General features: G+C 47.8%; 1 protein-coding gene and 1 pseudogene across 2 annotated transcripts; one reads left to right on the forward strand and one right to left on the reverse strand.

The window, feature by feature from the left end:
• The first annotated feature begins 114 nt into the window (after positions 1-114).
• Positions 115-26,368, forward strand: PNOC (prepronociceptin). 2 transcript variants are annotated; one of them, XM_088021436.1, is made up of 5 exons: positions 115-177; positions 1,256-1,305; positions 14,573-14,723; positions 23,035-23,425; positions 26,283-26,368. In XM_088021436.1, coding segments are annotated over exons 2-5 (630 nt in total). In that variant the 5' UTR covers positions 115-177; positions 1,256-1,303. The 2 variants fall into 2 exon arrangements, with proteins under 2 accessions (XP_087877562.1, XP_027970030.2); XM_028114229.2 differs by lacking the exons at positions 115-177; positions 1,256-1,305 and adding an exon at positions 4,977-5,113 and having other exon boundaries at positions 14,566-14,723.
• Positions 463-1,245, reverse strand: LOC114217496 (ATP synthase peripheral stalk subunit b, mitochondrial pseudogene; annotated as a pseudogene).
• Positions 26,369-27,137: the final 769 nt, after the last annotated feature.

Genomic DNA, 27,137 nt, shown 5'->3' on the forward strand with positions numbered 1-27,137 from the left:
TTTAAATTTCTGTGTACCAATGGAGACACTGTTTTTCTCTTTAAAAAAAAAAACAAATAAATAAAAGTCTGTTTGTCCAGATTGGAGGTGTTTTAAAATGTGAAGAGGGAAATAAGAAGCAGCTTTTCCAGCTGGGACCCTGCTCCCGTGGTTACTAAGGAGACCAGTTGGCTGTAGGTGCTGTAATTAATCAGTAAATTCTTTTTTTTTTTCAGCCAACGAATTTTATTAATAGCAAACTGCTCATTCAAAAGTGATCATGGAACTCAAAATACGGAGCAAGAAGGATGAAAAACATCTCATTGGCCAATAGATTGTTTTAATTCTCTATATGAAACAAACTTTTCATTTTTAGGAAAGGTTAAGTGTAACTTCAGTAGACATCAATACAGAAAGATTTTGTTCCATGGACTAGTTTCTTTAGTCAAATGCTTCTAGCTGTCTCCACCAGGATAGATGCATTTACAGAACTGGCTGTGCTTGAGCCTTCTTTGCAAGCAGCTTTAGATCTGCAGTGCACTTGGCAATTGTCTCCTTTTCCTGCTGTGCAGAGATGCTCTGCACCACATGCTTCTCCACCCAGTTTATCATGTGCTCTTGTTCCTTTTGGCGCATCATGTTCTGCACAGAGATGTGACAGTCCAGGCGGTTCTTCACCTCCTTGTATACTCTGTGCAGCCGTTCCCGGTAAGTAAGTTCCAGTGCCATAGCAATGTTATTCCTCTGGACATCAAAAGGGTAATGGCGCGTGTGAACCAGGGCCTGCTGTGACTTCTCCATATCAATTGCATCCTGGATTTGTTTGATGGAAGCCTGCTTCACCTCTTCTAGTTGGGCAATTTTTTGCTCATTGAGTTTATCAGCAAATTCTCCAATAGAGGCACCATATTTTTTAACTACATAGATAAGCAACCTTATTGTTGATATGGCAGAGAAGGTCTCTGCAGTAATCACATATATTTCTTTGGACAGAAAATATAGGATAAGTCCAGTTCCAAGCACATAGGGTCCTGTTACGCCAGTTTTGGGATAAAGGAACTGGAAGAATTCTTCGGGGATCAGCCCCAAACGAACTTTTCCTCCATGTTCAGGAAGAGGTGGTACAGGGGCAAGACTTGGCTGCCCTGTGTGGAAGATCCTTGTTGCCTGCAATACCCCTGGACCGAGGAGAGCTGCGTTCTTCAGACAGGGGGCCGCTGCGGGGGCCGCTGCAGCGGCCACAGAAAAAACCACCCGGGACAGCATGGTCAACCAGGGTCCGGACAGCAGGTTAATCAGTAAATTCTGAGCAGCCAAATACCTGATGGTGACAGGCTATTTACTATGAGGGGAAAATTGCCGGCGGTGGGGGGAGCTCCAGGAGTTCAATGTGGGAGCCCAGCTCCGACTGCCTTCTTCCCCTTATACTCCCCCTACTGAAATCTTCTGGTGACTGTTTTAAGAGCTTCTAAGGCTGCCTCAAAACTTACCCATATGAATGGAATGGAGTCTAATTCTTGCAGCCACCTTAGCTTGGGTGTCTCTCTTGCCAGAGGACAGCAAGCTGGCATGAGCAGAAGGGAACAACGTTGGCATCCTAATCACTAGAAATAGGCTGTGTCACCTCTCCTCTCCAACGATTTTAATTCATGCATACTGTCAGAAGAACAGAGGGCAGCTTGCTTCCCTAGGACCAGTTATCATACCTGAGGGAAGCCCATGGACCTGCAGGTGCCGTGATTCAGGGGCAAAGTGCCCAGGAGAAAGCCTTTATGTGATTGCAAGGACCACGCAATTTGCACCCTTTCTAATTCGCTCTGGCTTTTCGAAGAGGCAAGGTTCTTACACCTCCCACACAGCAATGGTTGTAAAGTCCCTCCCTAGATTCATCCATGCCCTTCCCCTCCATGCCTTACAGGAGACAGCCTATCAGAATATGTAGCTTCATTGAACCCAAAGAGAACTCCCAGGTCAATTGGTTCAACTCTTTCTTTTGGTAAATGAGGAAAGAAAAGTTCAGAGAAGTTGTGACTTTTGGCCCTTGCTTTTTCTTTCCCTCAACTGCATGGGGAGCAAAGCACCTGGCTACCAAACACTCTGGGAATGACTAGGTGCTCAAAGTCAGGTATATCATTTCAGATGATTTCCTTACTGGATGTAACAAAAAATTCAAATCAGTGGCTTAAAACATGGAAGATTAAAGTTATCAATGGGTCAGGGGCACCTGGGTGCCTCAGTCCGTTAAGCGTCTGCCTTCAGCTCAGGTCATGACCCCGGGATCCAGGGATCGAACCCTGTGTTGGGCTCCCTGGCCAGAGGGAAGTCTGCTTCTCCCTCTCCCTCTGCCCCTCCCCCCAGCTTGTGCTCACTCTCTCCCTCTCTCTCCCTCTCTCTCAAATAAATAAAATCTTTAAAAATAATAAAGTTATCAATGGCTCCAGTAAACAGCCCCTGTAGAGCCACCCTCTCTGTCCTGTGACTTTGTAGTCTCCACCCAACCTGGCTCTGGACTGCCCTTGTGACTGCCTTGAGCCAGTAAATGTGGCAAAAGCAATGGGACGCCAGCGCTGAGTTTGGGCCTCAAAGGATACTACCTTGTTTCCTCGCTTCACTGAACTTGCTGGGGCTTGCCCCCGGCCTTGCTATGAGACCATGCCTGTTGAAGGGATACAAGAGACATGTGAAGGCAAAGGATAAGACCCATGGAGAACCAAGGTGCCCCCAGCTGACAGCAGCAACTTCTTGAAGCCAACATGCAGCTGACTGCAGATGCACGAGGAAGCCATACTGAGCCAAGAGAATCACCCTCCTGACCCCAGCCTAAATTGCCAATTTGCAGTATCACGAGCCAAATAAAGGATTTGTTGTTCAAGCCTCTGGCTTTGGTGTGGCTTGTTATATAGCAACAGCTAACTGAACCCTGATATTTGAAATAGATAGCTGAGGGTTTTCTCTTTAAAAAAAAAAAAAAAAAAGTTGGAGGTTGGAAATCCAGGATTGGCATGGCATCTCCATACTTATGAGGGAACCAGAATCATTCTGTCTTTATGCTTCATTATCTTTAGTCCATGGCTTTCAGCCTCAAAATTGTCTTATGACCCAAGATAGCTACTAGAGCTCCAGCCATCACATTCCTGTTCCAGGCAGACAGGAAGGAGGACAAAAAAGAGGCTTCTTCTAATTGAATTGGCTCCCTTTAGAAGATCTTTCCTGGAAGTCCCACCCAATGACCAGCGGCTTGATTCTCACTGGCTACCTTTAGCTGTGAGGAAGGCTGCGAAATGGAGACTTTAGCAGAACACGTTGCCACCTAGGGTACTGTTCAGTAAGGAAGGACGATTGGGAAAGCAACCCGGAATATCTGCCCCAGCATGTGTGAAAACAAGCTCTAGGCCTAGGATCCCCACACACATCAGGATGCAAAACTGTCCACATGTCATGCTAATTTCTGAGTTCACAGTGGTGGCTTTGACCTATAATAACAAAGTGTAAGCTTTGGGCAATCAAGGTCTAAGTGGAAAATCATGGGTGTGCTGGTCTCCTGGACCCTTTTGCTGTGAATACAGATGGGAGGGAAGTTTTATTCTTAGAACTTGTTGCTCTTCACTTGAGGCAGGTGCTTACTTGCTTGCTTTCTATTTTTTTATTGAGATGTAATTTACATAACATAAAATTATCTATTTAAAGGATATAATTCAGTGGTTTTTAGTATATCCACTACGTTGTGCAACCCTCAGCACTAATTCCAGAACATTTCCATCACCTCCCCCTCCCAGAAAAAACAAACAAAAAGCCCATGCCATTAGCAGTCAAAGCAGATGCTTTCTTTCATCCCCGCCCCCCCCACCCCCGCCGTTCTCAGGTCCACGAGAGAGCCAGACTTGCCACACAAGAGGGTACTTGAACTCCTTGCATGACATAGAGTCAAATCTTGGGACTCTGGAATATTTTTACATCTTCTTGGGAGAGCCGAGGAGGAGGTCATGTTGCGATTTGCCTAGGGCAAAGAAAGGAGCCCACAAGGATGCTGGGGATCTAAACATTGCCTGCCTGGACTGACTGTGAACTACCTCCCCACGGGGAAGGGAAGGGGGTTCCGCCCTGAGTGGCGAGGGCATCTTCAACAGCTTCTGAGACTCCAAGGCACGTGGGGGGGGGGGTGACACCCTAAGGTTCAGCAGCAGCTTTGAAAGTACTCTGTTTTGACACTAGATGTTGACAGGGGATTTTTAGATTCAGTGAGTATTATTTAATGTGAAAATGACGAAGGGGATGCGGAACTCATTTATTAAAGGTCTCCTATGTTCCAAATACAAACAGAATCTCGTTTTTCTACTCACAACGGTCCTGGGAGGTATCATACCCATTTTACAGGAAGAGGACCCGAGGTTCCCCAAGAGAAGTAACTTGCTCTGACAGTAGAGCCAGAATTTCAGACACTTCCTTCTGAGTGTCAAGGCTCAGCGTTTTACATCGTGTAGTGCTGTGGGCGCCTGTGAAAATGCCTCCTGACGTGACCCAGGGCAGGTAAGAATCTCTCCCTTGAGTGGCCCAGTTGTTGCTGCCTGTGGGGCAGGGACAGTAGAGGGGGCTTGGCTTAGCTCAGCTCTGGGCTTCTCTGTGCCGGTGGGAGCTTGGCGTGAGATTCCCCTCCTTCTGCCCCCTTCCTGTTCTTCCCTCCTCAGGCAAAAAAAGGTTGTTCAAGGAGACTCCAGGATTGGGGTCCGCCTCATCACTGTCACCAGGAGCCTTTTTTTTTCTGACTGACTTGCCAGAGCTCCCCATCAGTCCTTGCTGTGCCTCTGGAAGCAAAGGGAAGGCAGCTGTGGGATCCTGGCTGAACAGAGTCCAGGTAAAGCAGGCTCGAGAATGGATGGATGGGGGGGGGGGGGGTTGGGGTGTCACAGGTCTGAGCACAGAGCCGGGGGGCGGGCAGGGAGCAGCCAGGGAGGATTGTAGGTTCTGCTGCTTGCTTGATTAAGGGGGTCAGCGTGCGGATGTGTCGTCGAGGTGGGCAGGGAAGGGGAGGGCTGTGCGTGGGGGGGAGGATATATACATATATGCTGGTGTGGCTGATACGGCGGAACCGAGCCTCACATCCGAAGGAGCCAGGCTACTGACAGCTCTCAGGTAGGCAGCTGCATGCGAACCCCAGCCCCAAGACCAGCAGCTGGGAGCCCGGGGAGGAGCGCAACGGCCAGGGGCTCTCTCCTCACCCTCTTGCCTTTGTCCAGGGTGGACGCTGCTGGCCCTCCTGGAAGAGGATTTCTCCATTCATCTTACTTTCAGTGCTCAGATAGGGGGTGGGAGGGGAGGGCTGAGGTTTTTATCCTGAAGAGAGATGCAGAAGAAGAAAGAGCTGAACTTGGAAATGAGGAAAAGTTTCGATTCCCCAGATGTGGCCCCGACTATGTCGTTGTGATCTGCTGAGAAAAGGTGGATGCAGGAGTGAGATTAGGTGAGAAGCAGGCACGAGGGCAGGGGGCTCGCCTTTCAGGGCACCCTTGGGAGCGAGTCCTCTATGTGGCTGACTTCCTTTCTTTCCTTCCCTCGGAGTGCATTCAGGCTGGTTTTCAACATACCACCGAACTTGATTTGGATTTGGGTTTTTCCGCCCTGAGGGAACCCTTCTCCCTTATGCACTGAATAGAAATTGCTAGTAATGATGTGGGGGAAAGTGGGAACCGGGGCGTTGTCCTCAACCAGTACAGTGCTGAACGCAGCCACTGTGTGTGAGACCCACGTAGATTTCTGCAGGGATGACCTTGGACTCCCAGACCCTGAATTACGTGGTGGTTTCTTCTCTTTCTTTGCATGTTTCTCCTCCTGCCCATCTCTCCCACTTAACGGTCTCCGCTGAGACCTGCTGAATATGACGTTCAGAAGTCCTCCAAACTCTTGCTCTTTCTCAGCTTCCTTTTCTGTCTCCTTTGTGCGTCTCTCTCTCCCTCTCTCTCTCCCACACACTCTCTCTCTCTCTCTCTCTCTCTGCATATCTCGCTTCCCATCCCTTCCTCCCCCCATCTCACTCTGAACATGGGTAAGTTCTGGGGGAATTTCAAGTAAAGCAGGATGATTCGGGAAATGGACTATTTAAAGCAAGCTGCTTTGGACTTGAATACCCTGATCCTGGGCTTAAACATCTGTGTTTCACTTCCTCGAGCAGCCCATAATTGCCCCAATTATAACCAATAACATTGTTCAGCAGACTAACAAAAGCTGAGCTTTGCATGGCATTTGCCAGCAAGCCTAAGCCAGAGTTTTCCACATAGGTGGGGGGAAAGTAACTGCCTGGCTTATCAAAGCCTCCCAAAGAAATTGCTCCCCTTTCTCACCGCCTGTGGGTGGTGGCTGTGCGCACACTCCTTTTTCGCATTTATAAAGTGAGGCCGGGGAATATTCAGTACACCCCCACTGATGCTGTGATACCTTGAACTGAAAGGATCGGTGTTCCTTTGGGCTTGCTGAGTCCTCTGCAGCGAGGGTGCCTGGAAAGACTGTCCTTCACCACCACCTCGGCGAAAGGAACAGCTTCCCCCGGGCCGTGGGTGCTGCCCCATTGAGGGCGCTGTGGTGCAGCCTGGGGCTTCCGGGTGCAGTTCTGTTCTCCCCGAGGCGGCAGCCCCTGCTCTATCAGCTGAAGGCTGAGGGTTCTCGGGGGATTTAGAGAATGCAGGAGATTTTGCATTGTCAATGAAGGGAGTAATTGCAGGATTAGGCTCAAACCCGTGCTCTCTGGAGCTGATGGCAGGAGTGGTCACAAAGCCATTCCGTATTCAATCCATCAGGTATTTATCATCTACACTCCACCAGGCAGGGGAAGTGGGCCGGGGGGGCGGGGGGGGGGGGGTGTGCTCTGGTGGATTCAACAGAGGTGATGATAACAGCCCTGTGCAACGATTTACATCTTCGCGCTTCCCCACCATTATCCCCAGCAACTGCCGGGTGAGTTGGTGTCATTGTCTCCACGTTGCAGTTGGTGAAACTGAAGCTGAGAGCTCAGCTACACACCGTGTCCGGAACTGAAATGGACCGAGCCCTGGGAGGACTGAGTCCAGCCTTCCTGGCCTCGGCACACCACCCCCTCAGGGCCAACGGTACTCAGCAATTAACAGGGGCGAGGGTGGGACAACACAAACACAGGGAAACAATTAGAGGACAATGCAAGGCCAGCTGTAATCAAGTCCTAAACTGCACGGTCCGGACAGCGAGTGCTGGAGGAATTTGGAAGAAGGGGCACTTGCTCCCGAGATTCCAGGGATTCGAATTGGGTTTTGAGGGCTTCGGGGACGGAGGTGGCAGCCAGGGCAAAGCCACAAAAGGAGGGCAAGGGAATTAACCTTGATTGAAACCTACTATGTGTCAGGAAGTGAACTAAACTAATCTACATGCTTATTGCCCACTAACACACCCCCAACACATACACGCGGTGGGGATGTGAGGTTTAGGGGGAGTGTTCTATGGGTTCAGTGAGCCCCACCCCATAGCCCCACAGCTCCGGAAGCCTATGACGGAAACTTGGCAACTGCATGGGGTGGGGGCGCGGAGCTGCTCATCAGGCATCACAGGGAGGGGATGGACCCTTCTCAGAAAACAGAAGTCCTCCCAACAGCATCTTGCTGTGGTTTCAATGGCTGAGAGCTCATTAAGCAAACTGGATTTTCTCAACGCTTTTATTTCAATGCCTACAGGTGCTCCCACTCTCTACCATGAGGGTTTCCTACTAACCACAAACCTTGAGATTTGGAGCACATCAACTTTGGGGGTGAGCCGATTTTCTGGGCATCTCCCTAGATAGGCTCCAATCATGTTCAGTCTTGACTTTCTGTGATCTTGTGGTTTTTCAACTATTAGCTGCTACCTCAGCATTGCAGAAACAAGGCCTGCCAAGCTCTGAAGGGCCTGGCTTGGCAGATGAAGTGTAAAATTTGCTCCTGCGGAGTCTAAGTCTCGGTGAAAATGTCAGTGACTCACCATACAGCCAAAGCTCAGAGCCAAGCTCCCCTCTTCCCATATTTGCCCTGTGCTCCCCCTCCCCACCCCCTTCCCCATTCATCATTTCATTCGTTTAGTCCAAGAAATGTGTGTGACATTCGTGGTGGTTGGAGCCTTGTAGTGCTCCGCTCCATAGGAACTCACATCCATGCAGCTGAACCCTAAAGAGTTTAGGCCAGTGGTCTTCCAAAGGGGCCTGGGTGCCCCCGCGCTCCACTGGGCTTTGGGAAACTGAAGCCTTATTTCTTGTTATCTTTCTTAATTGGCATTTTAGTGGGTTTTAGAATGTATATAACTGTTAGTCAATTGGGAACGGGTGCTCAGAGCTCTTTGATTGCCGGAGGTATAAGGCTAAAGAAGTCTGAAGTTTGTTGGTCTAGATTCATTGCTCTTTGGCTTACATGTATTTTCAAATCTTTTTGAAAGAACATTCAGTGATTTTAATATAAAACTAAATGAGAGGCGCCTGGGTGGCTCAGTCGTTAAGCGTCTACCTTCGGCTCAGGTCATGATCCCAGGGCCCTGGGATTGAGTCCCGCATCAGGCTCCCTCCTCGGCGGGAAGCCTGCTTCTCCCTCTCCCACTCCCCCTGCTTGTGTTCCCTCTCTCGCTGGGTCTCTCTCTGTCAAATAAATAAATAAAATTTAAATAAAATAAAATAAAACGAAATGAAAAAATTTTTTAAAAATCCATTTAAGTCATTTTGACAGCCTATCTGGAACCGTGGGCCAGAATCAGGAAGATCAAAGTTCAAAGTGATACCTTCCCAGCTTTGTGGCAGCCATGATAGGAATTGTCTGTTGCCCCTCTCCAGGCCCTTCCTGAGCCCGGGCTGGGCTGTTCAGCCTCATGAAACCCTCTTCATCCCCCCTCCTTCCCTCCTCCCTTCTTGCTTCCCCTTCCCAGGAGAGCACAAATATCTGGCCACTTATAAAATAAAAACTACTAGCCATCTAACCCTGCTGCCTCTTTCCGGAGAAGGGGAAACTGAGGCCCAGAGAAGAAAGGGCCTTGCTCCAGATCCCACGGGTAGAGACAGAGCTGAGGCTGGAGCCCAGCACTCTCCCGTTTCTAAGCACAGGGCTCTGGCTCATTCCTTGCTCACCAGCACCAGCCACACTTGGTCTGCGTGTGGTGGGGCGGGGGACATGCTTTGCCCTCCACCTCCTCTATGCTCACTCCCTCCTTCCAGGTGGAAATTTAGAGCAGAAGGAGGACCTTTTTGAATGTAAGTGAGAGGAGGAAAAGCCACTAAAGAGGCGTTCCTCGATAATAGCCGGTGAACGAGCAAACTCCAAACTCCAGGGTAGGAGTCCTGTGGACAATGGGTCAAAGAAATGAGATGCGTAGAAGACAAACCCCTGTGCCTGTGGGCGATGAAAAATTCCTCTACGAAAGAGAGGCAACAATAAGGGATGTTGCAATCAGAGAGGGGGAGCCCAGAGTTCTGGATAAAAGGTGGTCCTTAGAATGAACTCACCTACACAGAGACAGACAGCTGCAGAGATCCCTGAGTGACCTAGTGAGAGCAGGAGCTTGGAAATCATATGGGCTTGAGGCTCCCCTCTGCCACTCCGAGTTCTTTTTCCTCTTCAAGTCTCTGTCTTCTCAACTGTAAAATGGGGATAATAGCACTTACCCCATAGGATGGATGCTTACAAAGCAATTAGCACAGGGCCTGGCACATCGTATTCCAAATATAATAGTAAGGTGATGACCATCAACGACAAATAGAGACTGGCCCAGTGAGTTTCCACCAGAATTGGCCAACACTTCCGAAGCAGAAGCAGTATATAGAGTGTATGGTTTCCCAGAACACACAGTTTGACGTCAACACATCGGAGTTTAAGTCCCGGCTCTGCTATTTATAAGCTGGATGATCTTGGGCAGTTGCTTAACCCCTATGAACTTATGTTCCTCTCAAAAAGACGCATATTATTAACCCTCGGTTCTAGGATTGTATATGAATATAAAAATCTCTTGTAACTTGTAAAAAACAATAGTTGATGAAAAGCGCAGAGACGTACGTGCCTCTAGCAGGAAGACTGCCCCTCCCCCCCTTCTCCACTACAAGCACCGAAATTACAGGCTTTCTCAGAGGTCATAAGACAAAACTCAATTAACTTTTAGCTTCATACGTAATCCTCCAAACAGATAAGCAACTAATTATATTGCCCTGGGAAGCAAGATTACATGCAAATAGATTAAGGCTAAAACACAGTGGTTTTTTATCTTCATAAGCAACGAGGCACAATTAAATTTATGAGGTGTCATTACCGAAATAAGAGGTAATTAAGCATTTCTTTATTCAATAAGAGATGTCCGGATTATAGCAGCACCACATGGAAGTGTTAATTGAGCTTGGTTCACCAAGTGAAATTCAAGCCAGGTAAAATCCAAACGTATTTTGGACAGTTTTATTTACTGATGGTCAATATTCTTGCAGTAGACAACCACCACCACCTGTCATGATCCCCATTTTGCAGTTGAGAAGACAAACACTCTCAGGGAAAATAACTCACCCAGAGTCACACAAAGGGTAAAGATTAAATATAAATATACCCCATGAATTAATTAATTACCCACCTTCACCTTACTTGGCATTAATTTATACACAAAGCTATAAAAAAAACACATCGATGTTGTTGAGAATTTCTTAAAAATGAAAAACTTCTATTGAGTTTCCAGTACAGTTCAAAATCTACCTTAACCTAGGACACAATGGTACTAGGTGTTGTGAGGAGTACCAAAAAGTACAAAATATGGCCCCCTCTGTAAGGATAATTCGATTTATTTTGAGCTTTCACTTATATTGGTCTCTTTGAAATATCACAACCTCGGAGACAGGCCTGTGTCTGTCCCACTTTAAGGATTCTTGGAATTGCAGAGAATAAATAGTTTTGTGTACAGATGGGTTTTAAATAATAGGTGGAGTCACTTGTTCAGAGTGAGGGGTGGGGGGGGCATCGAGGGTAGGGAGGTTGGAGCCTGAAAGAGAGGTGTCCCATGGACTCACCGGGAGCGCCAAGCTAATGCCACGTAGATGCGAGAAGGTTTGCCAAGTGCCAAACCAAGGGTGGCTCACACTTTATATGCAGGAAGGCTATCAGACACATTTTACATGCTAAATGTCCCAGGGGCTCATCTTCTTTCTTCACCTCACCCTAAAAACCCATTTACCCAGGATTTGAGATAACAAACATCAGTCAATCCACGGGGCATTTCCTGAATGTGCAAGTAGCCGCAGTTAATGAGGTTCATGAAAAACCTCAGCCGGAGAGCATTTCATTAACTGCTGTCACAACTTATCAGCTCAGCCGATGCGAACATTCTGTATTGCAATCGTGTATTGGGAGGGAACCGGTCCCTCTTCGCCTACCCTTCCCTTTCCTCTGTGACATACAGGCACTGCCATCCTGTGGCCAGAGAGGGCACGGCCACGCTATTCTGGACAAACTCTACAAAAATGTCTCCCAACTAGAAGGGCTGAAATTGAGTAGAATAAGAAATGGAAAGGCAAGTCTCAAATTAAACAACAGACATATTCAGGCAGTCCTCAGTTTAAGACATGTGCTTATATGGTGGCTGTTTGGAATTCAAGACACATTTTCTCTTCGAAAGAACCCGCCCGTGTGATGAGCTTCTGTAGCTTGTGTACCAACACCTATTTAACCTGCCAACTTAGCATATGACACTATTCCAACCATGCCTCACAGCCCTTTGTAGCCAGTCTCCTACCGGAGCGTGCATGGGGCTCCAGCTGAGAATGGCATCTCGCCTCGCTCTGGAACGGCACCGTTCCCACTCCTCCCCCCTCGAACGGAACACTTAGCTAAGAGACATGCCATCGGTCACACAGGTCCTGAAGTGGCTCCTGTGCCATTAGCCTCCCGGGCCCCGGTGAGGCAGATGTTCCTGGACACTCCCCAACTCTACGGTAGCTAAGGAGAAGGAAGAATGCTCCTGAGATACTTATCAAACATTCTGAGCACCTCTTAAGTGCCTCCTCAATCTGTGCTGTGTGCTGAAAATACAGAGAGCCATAGAACGTGGTCTCTGCCCTTCAGAAGCCACTGTCCAGTAGGACAGATAGACAGAGAAGTCTGAGTTTACAGTATGATGTCATAAGTGCCACGGGAGGGACAATGACGGTATTATGAAGTGAAGGCTATGTGTTGGGCTCTTCCTTTTATGAGCTTTTATATAGTACTGGTTATGTGCCAGGTGCTATTTTAACTGCTTACAAACCTCAACACATTCATCGCCATCTGAGACAGGTACTGGGATTGTCCAAGTTTTACAAATGAGAAGCTGAGAGGTTGAGTTGCAGATACGGGATCTGGACCCAGTTGGTCTGCAGTGATGAGCAGACGAGAAAATATGCATCACAGCTCTGTGACAAAGGTCTGTTGTGCCTGTTTGACAGGCCCCTGAGGCTCTTTTCCCTCCCAGTGTGATGTGCTGCTTCACGCTGCCGTGGAAGCAGAGGAGATTCATCCAACTCAGGCCAGGGGTTGGAGCTGGCTTCCCAGGGGGGATAATTCTTGAGGTGTGTAGGAAGTATGACTTGGAGACAGGTATTCTGGGCAGCAGGAAGAGCGTGTGCCAAGATTCAAAGGCATTAAGGACAGGATAGAAATGGGAACTATACGTGATTCACTAGGACCAGAGCGGATGCCGGTGTGAACAGGAGACGAAGCTAGAAAACAAAGGCAGGAGCAGTACGCAGTCCCACTGGGGTTACAGATTTAAGTATGAAGTGACGTCATCAGATTTGGCGATGCCTTGGTGGGATGCCAGATCATTAGGTGAACTAATTAGGAGGCCATCACAATAACCAAGGCAATAAGTCTCAACTAAGGCACTGGCCCTTAGGATAGAGAAGAAAAAATGCGTATGATGGGTTTCTTTGTATAGGGATTTGTCTTCACTGTTCATCAGCCCTGGACACCCCCCATCACCTGTAGGGTAAAGCCCAAACCCTTTGGATGGCCAGCAAGAGCCGGTTCCATCTGAGCGGAGCTTCTCTTTCGGCAGGAAGCTTCACTTAGGGCATGTGGGCAGGTGGCCGTGGGACACCAGCCTGCTCGCTATCTCCTCACAGGCTGTGGTTGTAACTCCTCTAGGCTTTTCCAAAGGCTGTTTCCTGGGCCTCTCAGATGCCCCCTTCTTTGTCCTCTTGGCAAACTGTTACTCATTCAAAGCCCATCTCAAATGCCCCCTCATTGACTTAAAAAACGCTGAGCATCTTTTCGTGGAGATCCTCTTGGTATGAGATGCTTGGATGACACACAACACGGCCATTGGTGAGTTCAACTGCAGGAGCCCCTTCTTCCTCTTATTGACTTGCTCCATTCCACATCCATCTTCTACCAGGGATTCTCAGACTTTAGCATGTGTTTGGATCACCTGAGAATCTTGTTTAAAAAGCATATCCAACTTCAGTGGTTCTGGGTTAGGACCTGACATTCTGCATTTCTAACAAGATCCCAGGTGATGCTGATGCTGGTCTGCAGGCTGCATTTGAAGAGCAAGGCTTATACATTTTCTCAGTATAGTCTGATGAAAAAGCAATAAAAGCAATAATTTTTGTTTTTCTACACCAGACTGTTGAGGTAAAATTTACATACAGTGAAATACACAGGATTTAAATGTACAATTCCATGGGTTTGGACAAATGTATACACTCCTGTGACCCATACCTCTCAAGAACATTCACAACGTTGCCAGAAAGTTCCCTTGTTCCCCTTTCCATTTCATCCTCCAAGTAAAGAGGGACCCAAAATGATGCAGTACAAGGAAATAGCTTTCTGATTCAGGAGGCTTGATCCCAGGATAAATTTAAAGAGGGGCAGGAAAAACTACACATCGTCCAGGCAATCCTACATAAAGAATATCAATGACTGATCTAACTAATAATAGTTGGAGCTATTATCCTCGTGTCTTCATTCATTTTTCAGTAAAGAACTGCACATACCCCGACCTGTGTTTTGCACGGACTAGCGTGGTGAACATAGAGGCCCTGTGCTCAGGAAGCTAGCTCGCACCTCGCAGGGGAAGCGGACAAGGAGCCTGGGGGAGGCTTCTGGCACGCGGGGCATCCCTGGCTGAGACAGGGAAGGCTGGGGAGGAGGAGACAAAGCACACAAGTCATTCATAAATCTCACTCTTGCACGGCTCTTTGCAAAACTTCCCTCAGGGATCTCCTCTCTTCGCAACAGCCCCGTGCCAAGACGGGTACGGCCATTCCCCTTTTATAGCTATGAAAACTGAAGCTTGGAGAGATCATCTAATGGTCACACGTCGGTAAGTTGCAACGTGAGGCCGTTAGCTCCCTGGAAGCGCTCATGCAGGTTGTGGCCAGCTAGGTGGCAGGAATCACAAGGGTGCTCGCCCTAGGAGCCCAGACACTAGCTCCTGCCCCAGCGGCGGGCCTGGCTGACAGGAGCAAGCCTTTTGTATCCTTGATGACCCACTCCCTCCTGGGAGGGGAATCTTGGGCTCTGGTGCAGTCCCCTCGGGGGCATCCCCTGTGTGAGGCCCCCACAGAATGGCTATTCTAATTGCCACCCACGCTCCCTTGTGTTTTAGCATTTGGGCGCCCTGCTCCCTGCTCCTGCACCATGAAAATCCTGCTTTGTGATCTCCTGCTGCTCAGCCTCTTCTCCAGCGTGTCCAGCAGCTGCCAGAAGGACTGTCTGACCTGCCGGGAGAAGCTCCGCCCAGCTCTCGACCCCTTCAACCTTGAGGTAGGCCCTGGAGCATCCCTGTCTTCTCCTCCCTCCTTCCTCCAGACCCAGAATGAGAAGTCATGGTCTTGCCCAGAGGTCATGTGACTCGCCTGGTGTCACATGGTCCACAGGAAACAGGTGCAGGGCGTTCCCATCTTCTAAGGGCAAACCCTGTCATCTTCCCACTTTCCCACACTCAGATAAAGGCCTGCCTGTGCTGCCATCGTGTTCCCGTTATTAAAATAATGCATACTCATCTTGGAGAACTTGGCAAATTCCGAGAAATCTAAAAAGAAAAAAAAGAAAAAAAGAAAATTACCTTTAATCCCACCTGTCAGAGAAAGAACCCTAGTTTTTTCACTTGCTATATTATACCAGCATAATTTCCCCATGTTATTAAACATTATTTTAAGTTCCTTCTTTCTACGAATACAGTATCATTTGTTTAACTATTCCCCTCCTGTTGAACATCTACATTGCCCTCCGTTTTTGTTGTTATAGGTAATTCTACAATGAATACCTAAATGCGCCCTTATACTTTAAGTTTTGAATTTGAGGTGCAGATCTGGCATTAAGTTTCTTTTCATTAAATAAACTGCCTTCTCAACTGCTTTCATGTCAGTCTCAATAGTTATTCCTCTAGTAAATCCAATATCACTCAATTATTTTTTTCTTTGCAGTCAGACTTCTTTCATAAGATGTCATATTTCAAACCCCTCAACCTTTATTTTTTTAAGATTTATTTATTTATTTTTAAGTTTTTTTTTTAATTTATTCATTTGAAAGAGAGTGAGAGCACAAGCACGAGCAGGGGGAGGGTCGGGGGAGAGAAAGAAGCAGACTCCTTGCTGAGCGAGAAGCCCAAAGCAGGGTTCAATCCCAGGACCCTGGGATCATGACCCGAGCCCAAGACAGACGGTTAACTGACTGGGCCACCCAGGCACCCCTTCTTTATTTATTTTAAAGAGAGAGAGAGATTGGGGGGAGGGAGAGAGGGAGAGAATCCCGAAACGGTCTCCCCACTGACTGTGGAGCCTGACTCGGGGCTTGATCCCAGGACACTGAAATCATGATCTGAGCTTAAATCAAGAGTCAGCCACTTTAACTGACTGAGCCACCCACCCAGGCGCCCCTCAAATTGCTCAACCTTTAAAAACAACCAAAAGTAACTACTGTCCCTTAAGGCGAGTGTGCAAGTATAGAACATATATTCACACTGGGCTAGTTCACTAACGATGAGCAGACACAGCCCCTACAGACCCAAACACCAAGCTCTTCCCGCACCTGCTCAGTGGTTTTCGAGCCTGTTTTCTCGAACAGTAATAACTACGGCATCACGAAGAGCAGCCCCAGATAACCCATCCAATGTTTATCCATCCTTCTCATTCGTCCGTTGAGGGTTTTTCTGAGCATTTACTATATGCTGAGCCCAGGGCCAGGCCAAGGGATCCAAAGGTAAGCAGATGGATGGAGTTTGCAACCAGTGGGAGAGAAGATCCCACAATCCCTCCAAGAGGGATTAATTATTGGGTGCTGGGGAAGCACAGAGCAGTGGCCCCCAACCTAGACTAGAAAGACAGAGGGGGCTTTTGGAGGAACAGAAGTATCTAGGGAGACCTAAAGAGTGGGAGCAAAGAGGCAGGGAGAGTGCTCCAGGGGGAGGAGTCGGGGAGGAGCACCCAAGACAATGCCTGTACCCGGATGGTAAGTGGCATGTAAGGAACCGAGAAAACTGAGTTTAGAACCCAGGAGGCCCACAGGCCTCTGCGGTGCAGCCCAGAGAGGTTTAGAAGTTCATCTACAAAACACTTTCCCCTGATCTTAGTAAACAGAGCCAGACAACTTAGTTTACATGTACACCAGTGACGAGTTGATAATCCGATAATCACCACCCTGCTCAACTCTCAATTTACAGTCTAGACAAGACGGAAAGTCATGCACAATTCTGGAATCTCTAGCTTTCATGGCAGCCCTTTATTTCCCACTCAAAAAAAGCATTAGGACTTAAACAGATATTTGTGCACCCAGAGAGGGATCTGCACTTGCAGCTTTGACCCCCTTGTGCTGCCTCACTCCTTAGCTGCTGTCTCCGAAGTCCGGGGCTGGTTCGCAGGCTTCCTCCTCCTTGGGTCTCTTCCCCATTCCGACTCCTCTTTTTCTACTTCCCGTTGGGCTCCTACTCCCCTCCCCACTCTATAAACCCAAGTGACCCCCAAGATTCGGGGCTTATCTCCCCATGCCCTCTCCTTCTGACATGCCATCCCTGGATCCCACGCCTTCGGCTCTCCCCAGGCTTCAGGTGACTCCCCACGGTACACTCCTCACCTCAGTCATTTTTCATGGTTCCTGACAAATCCCTCTTTCCCTTCCTGGCCTTCCCAAGGCTTCAGGAACTCACCCCACCATTCTGTGCATGTCTCTCCCTCCTCCTTCATCCAATACTCCTACTTCAAAACTCAGATTAAACTTCACCTATGAGAACACTGTGCTGATTCCCCACCTGTCCCCAGCAGAGCCAGCCCCTCGCTCCTTTATGTCCTGACAGTTACTTGTGTCTGCTAGTGTCTCACCATAAGGTGTTTCTGATTGTGCTGGGGATGCCAGAGTGCGGCACAGAGCCGTACTCGGAGAACCTGGTCCATGGTAATTGTAAGACTGCAAGATCCTTAGTCTCCTGGTGGGTCTATCCCCTGCAGAGGCTGCAGAGTTTTTACACTGGTGTCTTCCAAAGCCAGTAAAGAATTTGGAGCACGCTTCCATCCCTCCCTTGCATCTTAAATCTCTGGGGTCCAGACGACGCTGCTAGATACTTCTTTGAAACAAGTTAGAATATGGCCAGTTAGAGCCTCACAGTGAGGGATAAATCTTTCAAAGTGCTTCCTGACCCTCAGAGGACCTGACTGCCTGGTTGTTGTGTTTCTAGTTTGTATTCACGTTTAACCTATTTTGAAAAGTTTGGTGAAATGCCTAGAATGTTGGCAACCACATCTCATTCCAAATCTTGCAACCCTTTTCCAACTCTGTGAATTAATGGGGGCTGGGGGAACTTAGATATTTCAGCAAGGATCATCTTCCCAATTCCTACACTAAATTATGTAATACTGAGCTATTCTCAGGACTCCCTAAATCCTCAGCTTTATCAAGAAGTTCTGTATTTCTCACTCCAGATCAATGGTCCAAATGTGGCTGGCTTTTTGTTAGACTATAATTTGGGTCAGTAAATGACTCTACACCCAAACCCAATGCAATGTCTTGCGCTTCCACCTAATTATGAATGGTACTTACTCCATCAGCTTACATAGAAAAAACTGGATTCGGGCACCCGGGTGGCTCAGCTGGTTAAGCGACTGCCTTCGGCTCGGGTCATGATCCTGGAGTCCCGGGATCAAGTCCCACATCGGGCTTCCTGCTCAGCAGGGAGTCTGCTTCTCCCTCTGACCCTCTTCCCTCTCGTGCTTTCTACCTCTCATTCTCTCTCTCTCTCAAATAAAGAAATAAGATCTTAAAAAAAAGGAAAAAAGAAAAAACTAGATTCACTGAGTTGTTTCAGAGACAAACAAGAAGGTAACCCTCAAGGTCTGGGGAAATTTATTTACAACCTCCTGAAACTTGATTAATAGCAAAAGAAACTAACTTCCAGTGCTTTCTATCCTTCAATACATGAAAACTCTTACTCGTTGATTTGCAGTAAGAGTTCCTAATATGTTTTTCTCTTGCACTATTCGTCTGCTTGCCTACTAGTGTTAGCCCTCAGATATTCTAGCAGAACCTCCTAAAGCAAGTAGCTCCCAAATGTCTCTTGGTCAGAGGTGATTTGATTCTTTAGTGGCAGAAACTTGACAATCTCAATGAGCCTCTTATTTTCCTTCCAATGGGTTCATGTGCCTCTATTTCCCTAATGTTTGATCCCAGACCTCCAAATGGCCCTTTGCTCAGTTTCCCCACAAACCCAGCTTTACAGATCAATTTGGCGCCAGTCTGAGACTTTCCAGATGCTCATTCACACTCTGGCTTACTATAGCAATGTCATCAGCATGGGCTGTGAAAATGTGTCCAACTCACTTAATAGGCCATTAACCAATCTCTGGAAAGAGGCCAGTGGGTCCCTTAGACCAGAGCGTTAGGCATTAAGCTCATCTGCCCATCTGGTGCTACAAATGCTGTTGTGAATTTGGATTCCTCACATTTGCCCAAAACCTTCTCCTAAATCGAGAGTTGAGATGATTTTGTTAGTAGCTAATTCATCTAACAGTATGTTGAGTCTCTGTACAGCCTATGCATCTGGTTTGATCATAGAATTGTATTTTGTCTGATTGACACCTAATCTAATTACCATCTGGGCATAGCAACCCAGGGGCTCACAGAAGATCTAATAGCCTCTAGGTTTAACAACCTCCACCTGTTCTTGTAAATGGAAGGAGCAGAATCATTCAAAAAGCATTTGGGGCTCCTATTCTGCGAGGAGTGGACCAAGTCTGCTCCAAGTCCATGTTAGCTCCAAAGTTGTACATTTCTGCTGGATTTCCCAGTACTCCCCATGCTTTCCTGTTTTCCCCTGACCCTGCAGAGTAGGATTCCTCACACTCACCACTGTGGACATTTTAGGCTGGGAAATTATTTGTCATGGGGGGCTGTCCGGTGCATTGTGGGGTGTTTGCCAGCCTCCCTGGCCTCTGCTCATAGGTTAGCAGTGGCATCTCCCCGCCCCCCACCACCGTGTAACAACCATAAATGTCTCCAGACATTGCCCAATGTCCCCTGGGGACAAAATTGCCCCCACTAGACACCCACTGCTATAGAGGAATCACCCAATAGGACTACGATCTGAAAGATCGTACTACAAGTTTTTCTACCTGGTTTACTTCAAAGTATTTCAGGAGCAAGCTAAATACAGACCCAAGTAACCCTTTCTCTGAGGGATGCTCTGACCACTGTATTCCGTGATGACACCTTCCTCCTCAGGGCAAGTTCCAAAGCAGGATTTCTCAAAGTACAGTCCAGCCTCAGAATCACCTGGGTGTTTGCTAAAAATGCAGATTCCGAGGCCTCACCCTTGACTTACTAGATGAACATCTCCAGGAGTAAAGGCTAAGGACCTGCATTCTAACAAACCAGTAGCAAGTCTTAAAGAACACTCAGGTTTGTAGCTACTAGTGTGTTAAAATCTGCCCTTCCCACCTATGTAGAAGTTGCTTTCATACCCAGTGACACTGGGGTGTGAAAAAGTGATTTCTCTATGTATCTCTGCTGAGTTGGCACCGATAATATTAGTTCTATCAGCATCTCTGCAGAAAATCTAAATGAAAAAGACATGCCCGTGACTTGTGTATCAGCAGGGACCACCGTAACTACCTCTGGCCAGTAGGGGTGGGGGAGGGGGCGGACTCGGCAAAGGCTGCACCTCGGAAACTGCATCAGTGAAGATGAGCGGCACTCCCACTGGCTACTGTCTCTTTCTCCTCTCTGGCCCAGCCGAAAATGAGCAATTTTCTCATCAGAACTTTACCTTTTAGTCTCGAAAGATCCTTACCTACTCTTGTACTCACTTGCACCAATTTGCATTGCAACACACAGAGCTCATTGAATAGGAGATGTCCTGGGTTGGAACTTGAGACATTTGGGTTCTTGTTCAGGTAATATCTTGTCTAATGGTGCAGTTTTGGACACATTACTGAACCTCATCATAACATGGGAACATGGACTATGTCAGTGGTTACCAAACCTAGGCAGATACCAGAATTACCTGAGCTTTGTAAAAGTAAGTTTAAATCCTGATTCTATTCCTCGGGAATTTAACCAGCTTTTGAATTCTGTCTTTTTAAAAGTTCTGAGGGGCACCTGGGTGGCTCAGTTGGTTAAGCGTCCGACTCATGATCTCAGGGTCATGGGATCGAGCCCCATGTCGGGCTCTTCTTCTCTCCCTCTGTCCCTCCCTGCCCCTGCTCTCTCTCTCTCACTCTCGCTCTCACTCTCACTCTCAAATAATTCCTGAGATGATCTGGATTCACACCCAGACCAAGCAGAAGAGCAGACTTAAGGTGGGGAAAGTATATTAGATAATTAAATTCACCTGCCAGTAAGAAAGACCTAAAGGAACAGCGGCTTAAATAAGACAGAGATTTGATTCCTCATAAGGAAGTTGGGAGGTAGACAGTACGGGGCCGGTATGGCAGTTCTGCCACATCACCAATGTCCCAGGCTCCTTCTCTTTCTACTTTACCTGTATACGGGTGCCACTCTCACACGGCTTCCGTCCCCTCAGTCACTTCACAGCTTCAAGATAGCCAATTGAGCACCAGCCAAAATGCCCACATTCTAAGCAGGAGGCTGGAGGAAGGGGAGAAAGAAGGGAAAAAAAGATGCTCTCCCCAGATAAGTCAGCCTCCTGCTTTCCTGGAAGCCCCACCTGGTTACTTCCGTTTATATGTCATTGGCTGTCTCTGGCTACAAAGGAGTTTGAGAAACATATGTGTGGCCTTTCTTCCTGAAGGAAGAAAACAAGTGTTCTGTTAGGAAGGAAGAGGGGAGATGAGTATGGAATGGACAACTGGCAGTCTCTGCCCCAGAGGGAATTCTTAACAAATTGCATTTAAAGTGCTAGTCAGACACTTTGATGGAGATACCAGAGGTCAGAGAAGTGTTGGGAGTTCCGTGTCAGGTGCTGGACATACAGACATGGGATGCCCTGAAAGAAATGACCAAAATCACAGAAATGAACAGTCACCAAGGGGCAGATTGTAAAGAGAGATGAGAAGAATCTTAAAGATAGAACCTTAGGAACACGGGAGGAAGGAGCACAAACAGTCTGAGAGGCAAGTGCAACATCAGAGAATTTTCAGGAGGGTGTGGTCTGCATTGCCAAAGGCGGCACAGTCTGTGAGAATGAGGGCTGATTGGATCCGGTGACCGGGAATTCACCGGTGGTCCTCGAGAAGGCAGTTCGTGGAAGATGAGGGCGGGAAGCAGATTTCAAGGAGATGAGGCAAAAATGGAAGATGCTGAGATGGTGGCATGAATGCAGACCACATCTTGGAGAAGCTTGGCGGGGACAAAAGAGGGTCAGGGTCAGGGGTGGCAGAGGGTTGCAGGAGAAGCAGGACTGGAAGAACCATTTTTTCAGGTCTGGTGGGACAGCTGTAAGGTGTGTGATTTAGCTGCATGCACATCGCACTCCTTGGTTAGGGTTCAGGTTGGGAACTTTGCCCATATTGGTATCTTTTCCACTCTGAACACGGGGGGCAGGGTTTCAATCCCCAGAAAGGGGATATCGGGCACACACACCAGTCTTCTGATGTCCTGCAGCTGTCCAGACAGAGCAGTAACTCTTGATGCCCCATTAGCCAGGCAAGATCTCCAAGTTTGATGAAGGGCTCCACGGCTGCCCACTGACCATGATGGCAAGGCCAGGTTGAAGAGGGATTTTCATCTGGCTGAGCACAGAAACACAGAGAAGCAGTCGGGGTGAAGCCAAAACAGCAGATAGTAAGAGAAGTTGGAGGTTAGACACTTCCAAAAGACCCAATCAGAGATAGGAAAGTGGGAGGTAGGGGCAAGGCCAGGACCATTCAGGAGGGCTGTGGAAACATCATGGCCAGGCTCTCAGTCTAGACTAGAAGTGGGAGACACCTGAAGAGACAGAGCAGCATCAGAAGTTCCCAGGGGCTGGCAGGTCCACTGGATAGCATCTGATGGTCCCTCTTCCCCACCTGAACCCGATTGCCAGTCTGCCTACATTCCAAAGGGTCTTGACCCTCGTTTTCTATAACTGATGCACAGATAGTGATAACTAGTGTATGTGGGATGAAAAATGAACACCACTAAGGTTCCTCTTAACATGGTGACCTTAAAATGGCCACGCAGATATAAGTACATGCTTTGACGTCTGCAACTTCTTAAACCAATCTGACCTCTCTCAAGCCTGATAAGAGAACAAAATAAAATCCTTCTTTATGGGTGACCCTCGTGAGTTGTGTTTGGCTCCAAAAACTCAGCTAGGGCTCTAACTGGGTGTAGTTTAGGGCACTCATTCTGCGTTGACTTTCTGCGTCACCTGGGGTAAATTAATCTCACCTCTGAGCCCTGAGTTTCTTCATTTGTGAAATGACGGAGCTGGGACAGATAGTTTTCTGTGTCTCTGCAACTCTGAAATTCTATGAACCTGAGTAACTACATGTAAAACTGCTACATGGTCCTTAATAAAGAGATGCTTCAGAGTCACTTGCATTGGTACCGATGTGGATTTGGTATCCAATAGAAAGACTTTATGTCATTGCCTTGGACTAACAGACATTCCCAATCCTTCTCCTTTCTCCGGCCTCTATCTTTGCAGGTGTGCATCCTTGAGTGTGAAGGGAAGGTCTTCAGCAGGCCTCTCTGGACTCCGTGCACCAAGGTCATGACCAGGGGCTCCTGGCAGCTCAGCCCTGCTGACCCAGAGCACGTGGCAGCTGCCCTTTACCAGCCAAGCGCCTCCGAGATGCAACTGAAGCGCATGCCTCGCATCAGGAGCCTAATCCAAGCCCAGAAAGGGACAGAGCCTGGCATGGATGAGGCTGGAGAGATGGAGCAGAAGCAGCTGCAGAAGAGGTTCGGTGGCTTCACCGGGGCCCGGAAGTCGGCCCGGAAGTTGGCCAACCAGAAGCGGTTCAGTGAGTTTATGAGGCAGTACCTGGTCCTGAGCATGCAGTCCAGCCAGCGCCGGCGCACCTTGCATCAGAATGGTAATGTGTAGCTGGAAGGGGAGCCCCTCCCAGCTGCACCGTCCACTTCAACCCATGAGTGAGTTGGGCACAAATGAGCTGGGGGTGAAAAGAAACCTTATATACCCAACTGTCTTAGCCTTCCTCCTGGGCCTGGAAGCACATTAGCCCCCAAATACATAAACACACACCCCACACCACCTCAAGGTGTTCAGCTCCTGGGAGGCCGGGGAGGTATATATTCACCTCCCCCACCTCCTACCCACCCTTTCTCTAGGGAGCAAAGATTTTCCTAGGCTTGTTCCTTAAGGCTGACCACTGCCATTTAGAGATTGGTTACCATGGGGATAATAGTAGCATGTTAAGATAACTAATTCCTCTATAGCTCTCCAGGAGCTCAGTTACTATGGGGACAGTTAAGTGGACCAATCTGCCTAACCAGTTGCCATAGCAACCATTCAGTTCACCTTTCCTCAGAGTCTGTCTCTAAGAACCCATAGCTGGACCTACCTCTAGCCATTTGCAGTCTGATTTCTGTGGCCATGATGTTGCTATTTCACCTTCGAAGACAGCTTAGCTCTCTCCTCCCCTACCCTCTGTATCTCGAGGGGACTGGATTGCACAGAAACCCTTTCCCACTCTCCCCGTCAAGGAGTTCTTGTTAGGACCAGGAGTTACACTTTCAGCCCTTCTTCCTTCCACTCCTCATTTGTCCATCCTGCCACTTTGCCAGAGATGGACTGATTCCCTGAAGTCAATGGCATCATCCCTGAGCAAGGCTTGGAGAATCTGGCCCACCTGACCAAGTAGTTTTAGAATAGAGACTAACAGATCATCATCTTTCCTCACTTCCGCTTCTTCCTGAGAGCCATTTTTGTTTTTGTTTGCTCGCTTGCTTGCTTTTACTCCTCTCTCCCTCCTGTCCTTCCCCCCGTGGGAATGCTTATACACGTACTATATTACAAATCAGATAATAAACAATCAAAACCCCTAATTTATTGCCCAGTCGTTACAAACTCCACTCTCCGCAGCCCATCAACCTGTACAGAACTTCAAGTGGCATAGGAATTCCTATTCCACTAGCACAGTGGAATTTTCTGAAAATCTAAGAAAATCTCACCCATCAGGCATATGTGCCTTAATTCATGTATGGGAATCTGACTATCTACAAAGCCTCGTACCTCTTCTTTAACAGTCTAGAAACTCACCTTAACGGAAAGAACTAATCAGTTGGCCAGAAACATTCCCCAAACATTACCCAAGCGGGACTTTTCCGAAATCTAACTCAGGGGCATTAAAAAAAAAAAAAGAAAAAAGTCTACATGTGCTGTTTTATTTTGCTTTCCATATGTCAAAGGTAGCCAGATCATTAATAATATTCATTCAAAGCGTGTTAATACAAAGGTTAATCTTTGGCAGCCACACTTCAGCATGGGGGCAGCCCACGTAGCTCTTTGCCGGTAAGCGGGTTTGCAAAAGGCCCATTGCCAAATACAGACGTCGGTATTAACTTGTGAGGAGAAGGCTGCCATGTGTATTTTAGCAGAATGACTAATCTCCAAAGGCCCTGAATTAACCCGCACCGTTTTTGAAGTCATACTCTTGGATCCTTAACAAGCATCCTATTTCTTCCTAAGCCATATTTGCACAGTACCTAATACAGTATATCTTTCAGAAGTGGCATGGACTGAATTCTTTCAAATCTTAGACATTTATTCTTAAAGTGGCTCTTAAGGGACACTGAGGCTCTTGTCTAATTCTGAACCACAATTATTTTCTTTACCTTAAGACAGTTTAAAATCAGTCACATTAGCAGGAATCAATTCATTAAAAAAAAAAAAACAAAACTATTTGGGCCCCTATTGAGACAATTGATTCTGCTAGTTTTCTATTAAGCTTCCAGCTGAGAGGCACTGAAACATAACTGGTAACTAGCTTCTGTCTGCTGCTTTGCTCAAGACATAAAGTTCTTGATGGAACCATTGGAAACGTTAACCAGCTCATTTGGGTGTATTATTGATTGCTCTCCTTCCTCTTTCTGCAACCATCTCTCTGTTTCCTTTTTTGCACACGTTCATGGTGGCTGAGTTCCAGTAGGGATGTGTACTTACGAGTCCACCCCAAGCAGCTTAAACCCTGTCTTCACTCACCTACACACACCCCAACCAGCCCCACACACTCCCGAGGTGTCTCCATGGGCGGGGGGCGGGGGGCGGATCCTGTTGCCGGGCTGTTCTGGACTTCTGAGATACCCAATACCAAACTATACTTGCAAGGCTGCAGGAAGTGGGGCTTCCTAACACCAAAATGGGTAAGAACCCTATTTAGAAGGTGTAATGTGTTAGGAAGGAGGGACATTGAGGTGCAGGGACAGTCCTCGACAGAACTGTGCAAAGGGGTGTCCACCTCCTGTCCCTTTCCCTGTCCCTATTCTTCTCTATCTTCTGCCCCACGCCTTGACCCTTCCCGACGGTGCAAAGTGTGAGCAGATTCATTCATCGTGAGGAATTGGTGAAATCAGGTTTAAAGAGATATATAAGAGAGCCATAAATGAGGACACTATTTAGCCTCAAGAAATGAATTATTGCACATGGATTCCAAATATTAGGGCTAAGAGAGCTGTTTCTGGGCACAGGGCCTATTATGCCTCTCAAGTCTCAGCCCACAGACCTCCTCTTTATTCCGAGTCCTGCCAGTAGACTTGAGGCCAGAAAGAGCAGGGACATAGGGGACGTTAGGGAACCCTACTTGCGGCTTCAGGAGCTCTTCATGCAGTTGATAAGCTTGTCATTGCCTCCCTACTGTTGCTCAGGCAAACGGGATTGAAAGGTCAGAAAAATTATTGGGTTTGCCATTTTAATCATTTCTGTCTCCCCAGGTGTCCGGGTGATCCCCAAAACAGCATGTCTCCAGCCCCAGACCTGCCGGCTGGGAATCGGGACTCCTTCTTCCCCAAGGCACTGAGGCAGGCTTTGCCTCCAGGTCTCTGCCCCCCAGGGCAGAGACGCTCCCTGTCCAATTGTCTTTCCCTCCCCATTCCCCCGCCCCACCCCCATGGCATGTTTCATGACAACCTTGTTGCTACATCAGAGTGTATTTTTGTAATTCCTCCAGCTAACATAGAAACAGCCCCATTTTTCCTTCTCACTCCCCTTTCTTCTTGGGGGGGGGTCAAAGCAACAGGAAACCAAGCCTGGGGTTTTGACTTGTCACTGCCATAACTTGTTTGTAAAAGAGCTGTTCTTTTGGACTGATTGTTTTAAACAGATATTTCTCCATTAAACTTCTACTGAGCAAATGGTTAATAAACTGGTTGGCTATTTTTAAGTGAGGTAACTGAGAACTGGGCCATCAGAGCTGCTCTCTTGGGAAGCAGAGGCAAAAAGCACATGGCTCTGCTTGCTATAAAGCACGACAGGCAAGAATATGTGAGCATAGGGCGCCTGGATGGCTCAGTTGGTTAAGCGACTGCCTTCGGCTCAGGTCATGATTCTGGAGTCCGGGGATCGAGTCCCACATTGGGCTCCCTGCTCAGCAGGGAGTCTGCTTCTCCCTCTGACCCTCTTCCTTCTCGTGCTCTCTCTCATTCTCTCTCTCAAATAAATAAATAAAATCTAAAAAAAAAAAAAAAAAAAGAATATGTGAGCATAAATACCCCGATTGTGCTATGTCTCCAGATCCAAGTGTGTGAATGGATGAGGGGGCGGGCAGGGTGCTCGGAACCTCCCAGTGC

The sequence above is a fragment of the Eumetopias jubatus genome, unplaced genomic scaffold (genome assembly GCF_037043125.1).
Source record: "Eumetopias jubatus isolate StellerSeaLion01/CBP00866 unplaced genomic scaffold, mEumJub1_p1.0 scaffold_2, whole genome shotgun sequence".
Lineage (NCBI taxonomy): Eukaryota > Metazoa > Chordata > Mammalia > Carnivora > Otariidae > Eumetopias > Eumetopias jubatus.

Coding starts and splice junctions, on each gene's coding strand:
- PNOC (XM_088021436.1), top strand. Junction 14,724..23,034: donor TCGACCCCTTCAACCTTGAG/GTAGGCCCTGGA, acceptor CTATCTTTGCAG/GTGTGCATCCTTGAGTGTGA. Junction 23,426..26,282: donor GCGCACCTTGCATCAGAATG/GTAATGTGTAGC, acceptor CTGTCTCCCCAG/GTGTCCGGGTGATCCCCAAA.